This window comes from Phascolarctos cinereus, unplaced genomic scaffold (assembly GCF_003287225.1).
Source record: "Phascolarctos cinereus isolate Bilbo 61053 unplaced genomic scaffold, phaCin_HiC Scaffold_726;HRSCAF=1367, whole genome shotgun sequence".
NCBI lineage: Eukaryota > Metazoa > Chordata > Mammalia > Diprotodontia > Phascolarctidae > Phascolarctos > Phascolarctos cinereus.
Window position 1 is genome coordinate 299,391,172 of NW_027556098.1, and position 16,289 is coordinate 299,407,460.

A 16,289-nucleotide genomic window follows, 5' to 3' on the forward strand; every position below is an offset into this window, starting at 1 on the left:
TTTTTATGGACTGCACAAAAATATGGATAGGTAAGAAGATCAGTTATTTGGTTGTTGTCATTTTTAAACAGTAGCAACTTACAAAATCAATATCTCCTTCTTCCTCATTAGCTGCCTTCCTGAGTAACTGCTCTGCCCCTACAAGGCCTCCCAAAGGACTGAAGTCTACTGTAGTTTATCCTACTTTACCATTCCCTAAAGCCAGTAAAATATTCAATTTAATTTAATTTAAACCAATAGACTTAAGCATTCCAGACTTTGTCAATATAAACAAATTGTGGTTCATAATTGAAGAGATGAATAATTGGGGTCAAGTGACTTGTGACAGGGTCACACAGCTATTAAGTGGACAACTAATCCCATAGCATATTTCTGTAACATGGTCAGTCGATATATCTGTAACACACACACACACACACACACACACAGTCTTGCTGTGAGATTGAAACTGACATAGTGCAAATCCTTACTGAACCTTTCTCCATCTTTAGGAAAACAAGGTGATCTCTGTAGATTCCCAGTATCCAAGTCCAAGCATGACTAACTGGATGATTCCTGAAAGATGTGTGGTGTGATAGATATCACTGGCCTTGGAGGCAGAATCTCTTTGATTCTTTCATTCAACAGATTAGTTATCCCTCACATCTGAATATTCATCTGCTTGTATTCTCACTTAGACCACATTTCTCCATTTTGTCCATGAGTATAATGTGAGAGATTATCAAAGATTTTGCTGAATCCAGGTAATCTTTCTTATGGAATTCCCTGGGCCAATAGTCAAGGTGCGTTCCTGGATCTGTTGCTTGCCACCTGTGAGAATTTGATTAAGAAATGTCACCTGTTGAGGCATCTAGGTGACACAGTGGATAGAACATTGGGCCTGGAGTCAGGAGGACCTGAGTTCAAATCCATCTTCAAACACTTAATAACTGTGTGATCCTGTCACAAGTCACTTAACCCCAATTGCCTCCAAAGAAAAGAAAAAAGAAATGTCACCTTTCACTGTCTTCCTTATTTGTAAAATGGGAAGTTGGTCTAACCAACTAGCTCTAAATCTATAGCCCTCTGAATCCTGTGTAAGAAAAAGGGAAGGAAGAAAGTCTGGAATAACTTATTCTTTTTTGTGTGTGAGGTAATCGGGGTTAAGTGACTTGCCCAGGGTCACACAGCTAATAAATGTCAGGTGTCTGAGATCACATTTGAACTCAGGTCCTCCTGACTCCAGGGCCAGTGTTCTATCCACTGTACCACCTAGCTGTCCTTGGAATAACTTATTCTTGAGGCTCTTATACTATTTAGTAGAGATCAAATGCTTGCTTTTCTAAGTGTTCCCAAACCATCGTTTTAATAGGTTCTAGAATTTTCCAGAAATAAGAGCTCAGACTCATAGAACACTTCAAAGTTTTCAAAATATTTTACATCTGTTATATCATTTGATTCTCATAAAAACCTTGTTGCATAGAAGCTACCATTATCCCTAATTGTATCTTTAATTGAAGTCCTTTGGTACAGTGAATAGAGATCCTGCCTTGGTGCCAGGATAGACTGGGTTCAAATCTTCCTTCTGATACATGCCTGGATATATCATTTAACTCCTTAGAGATCTAGGGAACTCTATAAGACTCTAAGTTGCAGAGAAGGTTCTGACCAAAATGGGAACATCCTCATCTGGGAGTTCTCTACCAAAGAAATCACAGGTGCAGTCCCTATTGCTACCACGACTATACCCTGTCTCTGTGTCAACTTTGTCTGCTTCTCCAACTCATCATCCATTTCTTTCTTCTGATTGGGTGGTCAATACTAAAAGCCCATTATAATGTTGCTTCTGTTTCTCTTTTCTTTGATCTTCACCTAAATGCATAGCAGAAATACTGTGCTTTCACAATCTAGTTTGTCATTTCCATGGAGGAATATACCTTCCTGGTATACAATGTTTCCTTTTATCTAATCAATTTTTTTGAAGAAGGTATGCCCTACTGTTGCCGTATTCCAGTCATGAGTTACCATTGCACCGTGTCAATAATACAGAAATGAAATAGTCCTTGCCCACGAGGTTGACAAGTGGTTGGCCTAGGGTGGTAATGCTTTTCTGTATAAACTACCATCCCAAGGGCTGCTGAAAAAGACATTCCAAACCACAACTGGTCCCTTCCACAAACATTCTGGTTGAACAGGATTCAATTGCATAGATAGATTCTTCACTTCTATGGGGCATTGGTTTTACTTTGGATTACTGGTAATTGAATCTTAGGCACTGGTATACCTAGTGTATCCATGTAGATTTTAAAGCCTTGCAGTTGGTGAGATTTTAGTTGCATAAGTTGGCATGTAGTTGAAGAGAAAGATATTTTGTTATTTATTTCTTATTGTTGAATCATTTCAGTTGCGTCTAGCTCTTCATGACCCCATTTGGGATTTTCTTGGCAAAGATACTAGAGTGGTTCCTTCTCTAGCTCATTTTATAGATGAGGAAACTGAGGCAAACAGGGTTAAGTGACTTGCCCAGGACCACACAGCTAGTAAGTGATTGAGACCAGATTTGAACTCAGGAAAATGAGTCTTCTTAATTCTAGGCCTGGCACTCTATCCACTGTACCACCTAGCTTCCTTAAGAAGCCTGATGACCACCGGTCAAAGAGTGGTAAAAGGATTTGTGAATAGGGTGGAAAGTAGAATTTAAGGTGTCTTCCAACTCAAGGTACCAAATAGGAAAAGTCTGCAACTGAAGGCCTCAAGAACAAATGTCACAAGAGGATCATTTGAAGAAATTGTCAGCATTAGCCTGGAGATGAGAAGACTGGAGTGAATGGGAACATGTTATCAGTCTTCTAGCATTTGGCAGAATTGGACTCATTCTGCTTGGTCCCATGGGGCAGAATTATGATTGACAAACAAACATTTAAGAGAGAGATTTAGGCATGATGGAAAGAGAAGTTTCATGATATTTAGAGCTATCCAAAAATGTGTCAAGCTGTTTCCAGGGGTAGTGGATTTCTCATCACCTTTGTGCTGAAACTGAAGTTGAAGTTGACACCTTGTTGTATTTGGGATTCTTGCTGAGCTAAGGGGTAGGCCAGGTAACCTCCCAGGTCCTTTCCCCCTTTCTAAACTCTGTAATTCTTTGACATGCTTAGAAATCCTAATGCCTCATGTTTGGCCTTCCTAGTAATAGTGGCCTTTTTTCCTCTTGGTGATGGTGCAATCATTAGCAAGCATTATGGTCCCATGGTTTCATTCAAAGTCTGGGGTTGTTTTCTCCCTCTTTCTAGGATGCTGATCCAGATTTGTGTGTATTTTTACTGCAAGTGTCTGTGGCGCTGTATGAAATTTGTGGTGAGGAAACTAACAGGTCGGTGTGAGCTACAAAGAATCTGTTACAATAACAAGCCAGGAGCCGGCAGAACCATGAAAATAGGTAAGTAAAAAAATTAATGACATGATAGACAAAGCACAACAGAGCTGGGGAAGGTGGGAAGAGTTATACAGGGTCATGTTCAAGCAAAGTAATTTTATACCTAAAGTGCGTAAAATAAGATATCATAGAAGAACTGTTGAATCACATTTTCATTTATTGCTTTAACAGAATCATCACTGAGAGACTCAAAAAGTAAGGTGAGTCAAGTTTTACATCTCTTCATGGAGTTCCAGGTAGCTTTTCACTTTATGCTAATTTTCTGCTTTCAAAATGGTATGCGAAACACTCAGAGCTGTGTGACCACAGGATTCAATGAGGATATTTGCCTACTTCGGACTGTAGCACTGTGACTAGTTACAGGCCCTCTGCATTTTTTTCTAGAAATACATAAAATATTTGGCACAACCAAGTAAGGAAGCTTGTATTCCTGATTGCCATTTCTCTACATTGACAAAGTGTTTCACTGAAATTATCCTCTTATATATTTTTCCAAAATACAACATTAATATTCTGGAAAATGCTTTCATAATGCTTTCTTCACAACAGAAGGAAGGGACACCCCTTCACAGAGAGGTGGTAGACTATAGGTGTGGAATGAGACATACATTAGCAGAAACGGAAAATATGTTTTCTTTTATTTGACTATGCTTCATTGATACAAGGGAGGGTTCTATAGATAGCAAAGAGAGGGATTGTTGGGAAATAACAGCAATGCAAAAAAAAATGAGTGAATTGTTTTTAAAGAAGCAAGTGAAAATGGGAAATATAGCTGAAATTGTTTTTTTCTTCCATCTAGAATTTCCTTTACATCCAAATCCATTCACTTCATAATCAGAATTTCCCAGTAATAAAACCTTTACCTGTGAACAAGCCACTAACCTTTTAATACACAGAGTTTAGCACTTCTTATGAAGCAAGAAATCACTGATTGCTTTTTAAAAGATGACTTCTGACTCTTTTCTATTTTTCTTTGATGATGAATCTTGATTTTTAAAATTCCACTCTCTAATTTAATCATCTGTTAAATAAGTTTTCCCATATCCCTCTTATTTTAACATTAAGTACTATAGTTCTATTAGAAGCCATTTTTGTTTAGAAGATGAACCATTAGTTTTGGAAAGTTTGATTGTGTATATGGGATCATAGGATTTAGAGCTGGAAGGAACATTAGAGGTAATCTAGTCCAACCTTCAGGGCAACTAGGTGGCCTCAGTTATCTCATCCATAAAATGAGCCTGGGGAAGAAAATGGCAAACTACTCCAGTATCTTTGCCAAAAAAAGAAAGATCACAAAGAGTCAGACACAACTGAAAAATGACTAAATAACAAGTCCAACCCTCTTGTTCTACAGATGAGGTGAACTAAGGCCTGGAGAAAAGAAGCAACTTGCTCAAGGTAACAAGTGTTCAGTAGTAGTGCTTAGATTAAAACCCGGGTCCTGTGGTTCCAATCTGAAAGCCCTTTCCATGGCACCATGCTACCTCTTACTAGTTAGAGAAAATAATTTGTTAGCAAAAGGGTCTATTAATTGAAACAAAAGTAGAAAGATACAGGGGAGGGAATTCTCAAAAAGCAATCCTATCAGAATTCATAACTGTTACATCATTAACACTACCTAAATATCTTATAGAGAATTTCTCTAGAGAATTTTAGATATATTTTCTCTAGGGAAAACACCATTATCTCTTGCATAGATCTTAACTTCCTGAGCATTCATATGGATTATCTGTAGTAATTTTTTGCTATTAAACTTTATAATTTCACATGCAACAGAAACACTGGACACCCCAACCACGAGTGTGGTGTGGTGGATGGAGCACTGGCCTTAGAGTTGGAGGACCTGGATACAAATCTTGACTTTTCTGTGACCTTGGGACAAGTCATTTCACCTCTTGGTTTCTTCATCTGTAAAATGATGAAGTTGGACTAGACCCCTCATTTCTTCCATCTAGTTCAAAATCCTATGAAAATATGTATTGTTTAAATTACAATCGTTGCTTAAGCTCTTAAAGGGAAGTGATTGACCAAAGAATGTAACTGGCTTCAACATGCTTTCCAGTTGTTGCAGTCTTCAGTAAGCGTTCACCCTGATGCGATTGAAAAGACGTTGATGACATCATGGAACTGAAAAAAATCAACCCTGACATAAATCCACAGTAAGCATTTGTTGTATCAAATATAAAAGCTGGTTAATATAGTCATCTACATAAATGTTATCAAGCAGTACTTGGCACACAACAAGCTCTTAAATACTTTTCATTTATTCATTTATTTCATTCATGCTCATAATAATGATTCACATGTATATGGCACCTTTAGGTTTTCAAAGTATTTTATATAGCATGACTAGTGTCTATATAGTACTTTAAAGTTTGCAAGTGCTTTACAAATATTATCTCATTTGATTCTCACAATTCTGGGAGGTAGGTGCTGCCATTATCCCCATTTTACAGATGAGGAAGCTGAGGTAGGCTGAAGTTGGGTGACTCTCTAGGGTCACACCAGTTAAGTACTTTAGGTCATACTTGAACACAGATCTTCCTGACACCAGGTTTAGTGCTCTATTTGTTTTGCCACCTAACTTCACAATAACCCTGTGACATAGTTGCTACAGCTTTTATCATCTTCACTTTACAGATGAGGAAACTGAGGCTCAGCCAGGCTAAGTGACTTGTCCATGATCACATAGGTATTGTCACAGACAGTATGAGAACCCAGATCTTTCTAGTTTCATATCTACCATTTTATCCCCTACAGGTAGCATGTCAAACACCTGGCCTCTTGACTACATTCATTCCAGATTACTGCCAGATTGAAGTGTAACTTAGCAAAATAAATAAAAATACAGTAGAATATAGACAATGTTAATATGTGTATTTCTAATTCAGTATGCATCCACAGGGATCCTTATATCATTTCTATTTGAATTCGACTCTATTGCATGATGTTATGCTGCTTCTCAAAATAGAAAATTGACCTATTAACTTTCTGTTTTTTTCTGAGGCTACAATGATGAGCCATGGTGCTCTGATTGTCAAATCAAATAGTCCCAACGGACCATTGAAAATTAACACATTTAATTGATGTGGTTTCATAAATGGTAATGAGCATAGTGGATAAAGTCAGGAAAACTTGTTTTCCAGTCCTGCTTTCAAAACACGTAGATAAGTCGTTTAAAATCTTAGTGTTCTGGGCAGCCCTCTAAGACTGAAAGTTTAAGAGGAATCAGTGATTCCATGTTCGTCTTCTCTGGGGTGAACCCTACTGCTTCTGACACTGAAAGATATCACCTACGGAGCTTCATACACAGACGGGGGATAAGAACACTGGCATGACTTCTTTATCAGGTATCTGCTTCATGTTAACAGTGATTGCTCCCATTGTCAATGCTCCTGACTTGCCCTCGGCTCTATCAGCCTTTAGTTCAGGAGAAGCTGATCATCTGGTAAACTGCTCCTCATGCTTCAGGAGCACTTGGAAGATGCTGCCTGGAAAGCTGCTCCATTCTCAGCCTTGGCGAGTTCACATTGACCTTCATTATCCATGACTTTTAAGTCAGATTTTGGCAAGGATGTTTGGGAAAGGGAATTTCAGTTTCAGAAAGAGCCCGCGATTGTTGAGCTAGAACCTCTTTCCTTTCTTGCAAGTGAGGAACATGGCAAGCACCAACACTCAAGAGTTGCAGCGAGCAGGGACCTGAAAGAGCAATTTTTGAAAGGGATCGATTTTGGAGTCATTCACTGTCCTGGAGCTTTTTTTGTTTTTAAACAGAATTCCAATTCTGCTTGGTCTTGGTTATATTGCTCCCTTTTACTTCATCTCCTTTTCCTTTTTTTTTCCCCTTTCTGATCCAAATCTATCATTTTATCTGGGTAGGAAGCTAACTCCTTGGGTGGAAATTTCTGCTAACAACGTAGACAACACTTCAGTAACTTGTAGTCTTAGAGGGATGCTTGGGAAGTTAAGTACTTGTGGTCACACAGCTAGCTAGAATGTGTCCTGATTCCAACTTCTCTATACACCACTGTGCTGCCTTTCTTCCTTTTCCTTATGTATACTTGTAAATAGTTAATTAATGACATGGTAGAAAGAATACTGGGACAGCTAGGTGGCACAGTGGATAGAGCACAGAGCCTAGAGTCAGGAAAATCTGAGTTCAAATCCAGCCTCAGACACTTACTAGTTGTGTGACCCTGGACAAATGACTTAACCTTGTTTGCCTCATTTTCTTCATCTGTAAAACGAGCTAGAGAAGGAAATGGCAAATCACTCCAGTATTTTTGCCAAAAACCTCAAATGGGGGAAATGGCAAATCATTCCAATATCTTTGCCCCCCCAAAAAAACCCAAATGGGGTCATGAAGAGTCAGACATGACTGAAATGACTCAACACAACAACAACAACAGAGAGAATACTGGGCCTAGAGTCAGGAAGACTGGAGTTCAAATCTGACCTCAGACACTTACTAGCTGTATGACCCTGGGCAAGTCACTTAACCTGTTTGCCTCAGTTTCCTCAACTGTAAAAAGAGGAAAATAACACCTACTTCCCAGGGTTGTTGTGAGGATCAAACAAGATAATATTTGTAAGGCATTTAGGACAGTGCCTAGCACATAGTAGGTGCTTAATAAATGCTTGTTTCCTTCTTTCATCATTATAATGTGGTATATGCCATATTAAAACTGTATGGTTGATATTTTTTCCTGAGGAAATTTGGGAGGATATCAATTAATTTTCAATCAAGTTGAACTAAGAATTTAAGACACAAAAGATTAACTGGGCCTATATGTGTATAATGGCTTGACAAATACTGACAGAGATTGAATTAGATTGAGTTTATCATAGTCTATGGAAATTATTGTATGAATCAATCAGTGAACAAATATTTACTACATTATGTGCCAAAGCATTGTGGTAGGCACTAGGAATACAAATAAAGTAAAAGAAACAATTCTTACAAGGAGATTACAATCTAATGGGACACAGCAAATACAGACATGAGTGTATGTGTGTGTATATACATATATGTACATGGACAGATATATGTGTGTGTACACACAATTCCTTGCCAGTGCTTTCATTGAAAGATACTGGGAGGATAACTTAGGAGAGTATGAATCAGTTTAATCAGAATTGGTTCCTTTTTCCTTTTTCCTACTTTTTCCTACTTCTACTTTTCCTCTATTTTGCAGAGAAGTTGCAAGTCAAAGTGCAAAGAGCACTGGATATGGAATTTGGAGGCCTAAGTTTAAATCCTGGCCTTACCACTTACTGTTTATATGACCTTGCACAAGTCATTTAACTTCTCTGAACCTCAGTTTCCTCATATGTAAAATGAGAATGATAATATTTGTATTGCTTTCCTCATAGCTGTTAAAAGGATCTAAGGAGACAAGGTATGAGAGGATATTGTAGCCATAAAGTAGTGTATAGGAGCAAATGTAAACTTTATGTTTTAATCATGCACCCCATACAGCTCTGTATTCTCAGTATTATCTACATTTCCTTTTTTTTTTTTTGGCTAGGAAATGGGGTTAAGTGACTTGCCCAGGGTCACACAGCTAGTGAATGTTATGTGTCTGAGGACGGATTTGAACTCAGGTCCTCCTGAATCCAGGGCCAGTGCTCTATCCACTGTGCCACCTAGCTGCCCCTGTTATCTACATTTCCTAGATAAACATTGTCAGTCTGTTACTTGTCCACAATTTGGAAATTGGTACAATATGCCAGTGTCATGCAAATAAACATGAATGTCATTCAATTAAATGTTGATGGACTCCCCACAAGGATATAAGTAACAATAATAAGGACAACTGATATTTGTATGTTGTTTTACAGCTTACAAAGCATTGAGCATATATGGTCATAAATGATGCTCACAAGAACTCTGGAAGGTAGGAGATGTCCCCATTTTACAGATGAGATAAACTCAAGAAGTGATTTATCCAAGGTCACAAAGATCATAAATGGAATAGCTTTGATTCAAACCCAGGTCTTCTGACTTTTCCTTGTGCTCCCCAATAGCTACACATGGTACTATCCTAGGAATTTTGGGTCGTGTGGCAGTTCAGTGGCTTAGGAATGGAACAGACAGGGGCAGCAAGGTGGCACAATAGATAGAGCACCAGCCCTGAAGTCAAGAGGACCTGAGTTCAGATCTGACCTCAGACCAAACACTTGACACTTACTACCTGTGTGACCCTGGGCAAGCCATTTAACCCCAATTGTCTAAAAAAAAAAAGAAAAAAGGAATAGAACAGACAACATGAAGAATGAATTTAATTCCATTTCTGCTTTCAAATTAGGACATCACTTAATCTTTCTGCTCATTTATCTGGTCCATAAAAGTAGAGATCAATATACTATACTTGCTGCTCATTACTCTCACCATCACAAATGTTCAGTGCCTCAAACTAGGTTTAACAAGATGCTGAGCAGAAAGGACAGAGAGCTATTTTTAAAGTCAGGAAGAACTGTGTTCAGATCCTGCCTGGGACACTGAATAGTTATATGACCATAAGCAAGTCACTTAACTTTTCCAGTTTCCTAATTTATAAAATGAGGATAATAATGCCTATCATATTACCTATAGCAATAATACACAACTCACAGGGTCATTGTGAGACCCAGATGAGATAGTGTCTTTAAAGCGCATTGCAAACTTTAAGTCTCCATGTAAATGTCAAATATTATTATTATTAACTAATAATTCATATGAAATGATGAATTAAAGAATTTTGAGGATTTAAAGTGTCTGAGGGCTTTACAGAATGCTAAATGATATTGACATCTATCTTCTTTTTTATATGAATTCATTTAATATTCTTAAGTATATGACATCTGAGTAAACAAGCAAATTGAAAGATGGTAATGGAATTTTGATGTCAGATAGTCACACTCTTACTTGATAATATCAACCTATATCCATAGTATAACTAAAAATGGTCATGAAGAATCCACTTAAGGTTCTTAAGGGATGGGTAATGCGTGCTCTTCCAAGGAAACTTCTCCCATTTTTGAAAAGCTTTGCTTGTTTGAAAGTTATTTTAATATGAAGCTGAAACATAATTCCATGTAATTTTTATCCAATGAAGCCACAAGGAATGTCTGGCCTTTCTTCCTCATGGTGTGAACTGCTTTCTAGCCACATCTTTCCCATTCTGTTTTCACATAGTTGGATTTTAAGCTTATGTGCTAGACTTGACATTTATCTCTCTTTAGTTACATCTTATTATTGGTAGACTATTAAACCTGTGTCATCCATTAATGGTTCTATATCATCCTGAATGGAGATTTCTAGTGTAGTACCATAGAATTCTGTCCTTTGTCCTGTCATGCTCAACAATATTATCAGTAACTTGGAAGAGGACAAAAAGGGACAACTAGTATTGTGCTTAAACATACCAAATGGTCTCAGTAGACTAGAACATGAGCCTGAAACCAAGACGGTGAAATTTAGCAGGGATTAATGTAAAGTCCTGTGTTTAGGTTTTTTAAAAAATATCCTAAACTGATGCAAAGTGCAGTAAGCAGAACTAGGAAAACAACATACATGATGACCTCAGCAAAGTAAAGGGAAAGACAAATGATTTTTTTGAAAATGTAAAAAGCAAGCTTTTCTCTAAAGAAGAGATACAAGAAGATACTACTTCTTGCTTCTTTGTAGAGATTGTGGTCTAGAAATAAGGAACAATAAATATATAGTCAGATCTTTTGGGGGTGTATTGATCAGTTTTACTGAATATTTTCTCTTCCTTTTTTATTTAAAAATCTTTGTTTTAAGGGGTGGCTTTCTTGAGGACAGCAAGGAAATATTGATATGGGCAAAACTAGGCAAAGTACAAATGGAAATGTCAATAAAAACCTATTTTAAAAAAGAATGTGCAAATACAGGATGAAAGAGATCTGCTTGTCTTGGCAGCTGTTCATGTGAAAAATATATAGGAGTTTTAATTGAACATAAGCTTAATTGATATGAACAAAACAGTTATTTAAAAAGCTCATGAAATGTTGGGCTGCATTAATAAAAATCTCAGGAAGTAATGGTCTCACTTTAACCTATGCTTGCCACATTTTGAGTCTTGTGTTCAATTCTGCAAGTTACATTTTCAAAGGGAAATTGACAAACGAGACTGCATAAAGGGACTGAGTAGGAAAATGAGGAGACTTGAAATCATGAAATATGAGCAATAGTTAATGGAACTGAGCATGTTTAATCTGGAGAAGGCTGAGGGAAGATATGATAACTGTCTCCAACTACATAAAGAGCTGTTACATAGAATGTGGCAATATCTCTGTTGCTCCAGAGGGAATTATAAGAGCTCAACATAAGATTGAACTTTCTTTTGACTACAGCTGTCCACCAATGAAATAGACTATCTTATTAGGTAGTGAACACCCCATTATTAAAAGTATTCACACAAAACCTGGATAAATTCATGTCTGCCGTATTTGCTATATGAGAAACTTCTGCATCAGGTAGGTGGTTGTACTACATGGCCGATATATAATTTTTTACCTCTGAGATTTTCTGATCCTATCATTAGTGTAACATCCCAAAGACATTGTAGAATGGACCAACAAAACTAGTAGCAGAGTTTTTCAAGCTGTCTTTTTTTTTTCTGTAAGATCAATCATTTGAGAAACCTTGGCTTAAGTGAAAGTCAAAATTAGATGTACTTTTTAATCAATTTTCATATGTGCTGAAGTAGTTACAGTAATAAATTCCAACTGTGAAAAATTCTTCTGATAGTTTATATTTTTTCATGAAAATGATCCTACTGAAGATGAATTTAACGAACAGATATCACCAAAATACTAGCCTCTCTTGTTCTTTACTGTTCCTTTTCTATTTGTGAATGCTTTAGGTTGGGGATCTCTCTCCAGGCTTGTCTTCTGCAAATTGTAGGGTATCGAAACCTCATTGCAGAGGTTGAAAAACTGCGTAGAGAGCCATATGATTCAGATAATCCCCAGCATGAAGAAATGCTTTTGAAGGTTAGTACTTGGACAGCATTTGGAATCTGTCATAATAAGCATCTTATGATTTCCAGTTATTTTCCTGCTGGCTTAACTGTTGGAAAAGTAATTTATATTTCTTTCTCAATCTTTCTTTTCTCATGCATTTCCTCAAGAATAGGGCCCAGTTTTGAAAGGTTAAACCAACTGAGAAAACAGCCAGAGTAATTTCTCTGAGTCCTGGACACTTAACCGAAGCTCAGACTAGTTAAACGGTTTTAAATGCTAAAACAAGAAGTACTGTTTGCCAAGTAGTGACCTGGGATTTTCATTTATCACTCTTTATACATCAAAGAAGATGAAGTTGGTTTCTGCCTTAAGCAATCACTCCCTTGGGAAATTACCCAAGATCTTAATGGTGATTATTTATTCATGCAACTAGAAGGATATTAAAAGAGGAAGTCAAAATTTGTATCTGATGTATTTGAACTGTTGGAGAAAGAGGTACAAAATATCATTGGACAGTGTTTGAACAGTGTATGACTTGAGAGTGTAATATGAAACATTAATAAATTATGCTTTAAAATATTAAATTTTGCATTAAAACTGTGATTTCCTAGAAGAAGGTAAAATATAGCTTCTGAAAGTGGCTTATGTATAACATAAATTGATTTTTTTAATAAATGGAGTATGTGGGCTGCTAATGACCTGTCCTAGAATAAATAATGAAAAGAGAAGGATAGAAGACATTTGTTTACCAGCCTTAAATTTATCTAACTGAAAAAAAATAGGAATCTAAATTTAAAAAATATTTATCCTTTTGCAATTTTCTTTGCAATTATGTATGTAGACGTATACAATTGACTTAGTTATCCAAGATAATGTATATTAGATATAATGTAGATTATTAAATACTATCCAAGGAATTGGGGCTCAGGAGCTCCATTCAAGCTCATGTGAGAGGGAGCAGCAGTGCCCTTATTCTGTGTTCTAGAAAATCATTTGGAGTTTTCTGAGTGAGACAACAAGGTTATTGGCATGCACTTCCGAGGGAAGTAAGTCCATTCTTCTCTTGGAAGTAGGTCCATTGTTCTTCTGATTTCTGCTGCTACTTCGTGTGTTTGGCTCCAGTGGAATCCCCCAGAAGAAGGCTCTCTCTTCAATTGACACTCTTTTATATGTCAAGCTCAAAGGAGTGACTCCAACCCCCAAGAATGTGAGCTCACCATTCCATCTGCAATTGATCTGAAACATCCTAGGCCAATCAATACATTCCTAATCACTGAGATTCAATCACTCATCTTCAATGAGGCATGTATGATTTTACAAGTGCCAAAGTCCTAAATAAAGGCTCACCTATTATTAAGCTTAAATTCTTTACATTATTCAGTGCATTTTTTGGCTATTTATTTTATGCCTCCATACCGGCATAAAAAAATGTGTAGGATCCAAAAAAAGTATAAGACATAATTCTTGCCCTCAACAAGCTTGCAGCCTAGTTGAAGCAATAATACTAACATGTAGACAGTATTTTAAACTGTCATAGTGGCAAGTGAAGTAGTATTTGAAGGACGAAAAAGACTAGGATGAATTGGAGTACTTGTAGAATGTACACTTACCAGTATGCTTTCATGAACAGTTTCATTGTAAAGTAAAAATGGTGCTTGCCTTCAGAATTCAGGATAGCCCACAATAGACCAGGCTCTCTAGTCACATCTTGGGAATAGGGAATTAAGGGGGGAATGCTCAGAGTTGGGGTGAGGAATGGAATGAGCAAGGGCATAAAGATGGCAATATGCAGCAATCAGTGAAGAGACTGGCTTGACTAGAATATAGAATGCATGTTTCAGGAAATAGGGCTTGTTAGGAAGAATTAAGCCAGTTCATGGAGGGTTTTTGAAAACCACACAAATGTGTTTGGATTTGATATGCAGGACAATAGCCACATGGATTTTTGGTTATTTGGACTTGATATGAGGGTAATACAATGGAAGTAATGAGTTAGAAAAAATTTAATCAAAGTAAACCAATTCACAATAATCTATAATAGTGGACTGGGCATTAGGAAGGAGCAAATTTAAGAGAGATTTTGAAGGAAGAATAGATAGGACTTTGGTATAGATTGGATCTAAGGAATGAATAAAGAAAAGTAAAAAATGATTCCAGGATTTCTAATCTGTGACACTTACTGGTATACCCTTATGAATAGTTTCATTATTAAGTAAAAATGGTTCTTGCCTTCAAAATTTAGGACAGCTCACAGTAGGCCAGACTCTCTAGTCCAGGGGTGGGGAACCTGTTCTAGGTCCTTGCATGTAGCCTTTTGACTGAGGCCAAGTTTCACAAAACAAATCCTTATATTAAAGGGATTTGTTCTGTGAAGTTTGGATTCAGTTACAGTGTTGCACTTGAGGACCTAGAGGGCCACATTTGGCCTTGAGGTCAGAGGTTCTCCACCCCTGTATCTAATCACATAACTTGTCAATGGAGAATTTCAAAAGGTTCAAAAATTATTAAAATAGGAAATATCATGTTTCATATGCGATAAAATCATTAATATAATAGCTGACATTGAAAGGTTATAGATTTAGAGCTGGAAAAGACTAGAGCTTTAAAGGTCATTTTACCCGCTCTCTCATTTAATAGATGGGGAAATTGAGACCCAGAGAGTTTATGACAACCGAGTTCACATGGAAAGTAAGTGGCAGAACCAGGATTCAAACCTAATTCCTCTAATGCCAAATCTAGCACTCTTTGTGCTGAACCATGGATTTATAGTGGCAAGAGGACTAGGGTTCAAATCCTAAATCTGCTACTTTTTACTTGTATGAATTAAATGTTATTAAGCTTCTTTGGGCTTCAACTTCTTGATTTGTGAAAAGCAAATGCTGAATCTATAAAGTTCCTTCCAGTGATAAATTCTTTATTTCCTTGTAATCTAGTATATATGGTTTTCTTAGAGCACAAATATTTTTGCATACAAGCTACACGAAGAAAAGACATTTCTGCATTTGACATACTGATTCATTAGGAAAAGATCATCTTAAGATTGGTTAGACTATTAGCACATATAATACAATTGAGAAATTGAATACAACAAGCTTTTTTATTTTCTCCACTCCTGTTTGACTTTGTTTTCCCAATGTAGATGTTCAGTTAGTTAGTTCTATTAGTTTCTTATGGATGAGAAATTGATATTACTTTTACTGGAGCAAAAGTAGCTGATTATTCAATAATGGCAAACCACTCCAGTATCTTTGCCAAGAAAACCCCAAATGGAGTCACAAAGAGTCAGACACGACGGAGATGACTGAACAACAAAAACAACATTCAATAATTATCTGTCTTAAGGGTTCTCCTGAACTGAGATCTAATTTCTGTTTTGATGAATGTGAAAAACTGAATTGTGGAGACTGTAATTAAGTGAACTAAGGTCCAAAGGTATTTTCTCATACCAAACACATGAAAATTTGCCTTGAACATGATAAAACTATTTTATTTCAAATGCCTTATATTTCTGCCATTTTCTAGGCACATTATATTTACCATATATGCCAGAAAGATAAAATCATATTAGATGATTGTTTTGGATTAGGTCCCAGAATAACTGGGACAATTTACAACCTTTTTTGTTTGAATTTACATTAGTTGAATATCTGTCATGAACGGGATTTTGTAGCATTTAACTGTAGATCAATATACTTGTATTACAATTACTTGTGCTTTCTCCATGTAAAGTTCATCTTTTATGTCACCTTGTGACAGTGATTTGGGCCCTCAGAGACTACACCAGTGGAACACTAGTCCTAGGTTCTTATGAACCCAGTAATGAACCACATGTCTTATCCCAGTGTCATATCAGTCAGTCACCCAAAAATTAATCTAGCTAACTTCAAAGAGGCTTATTACTAGATTG

At 36.8% G+C, this 16,289-nt stretch overlaps 1 protein-coding gene across 1 annotated transcript in view; it reads left to right on the plus strand.

Moving 5' to 3' along the window:
* Positions 1-16,289, plus strand: part of ELMOD1 (ELMO domain containing 1) — a 73,707-nt gene that overhangs the window by 39,589 nt on the left and 17,829 nt on the right. Inside the window, 5 exon segments of the mRNA XM_020996183.2 lie at positions 3,270-3,415; positions 3,584-3,612; positions 5,475-5,520; positions 5,523-5,571; positions 12,283-12,412. Of these exon segments, the coding sequence (XP_020851842.1) occupies positions 3,270-3,415; positions 3,584-3,612; positions 5,475-5,520; positions 5,523-5,571; positions 12,283-12,412 (400 nt within the window).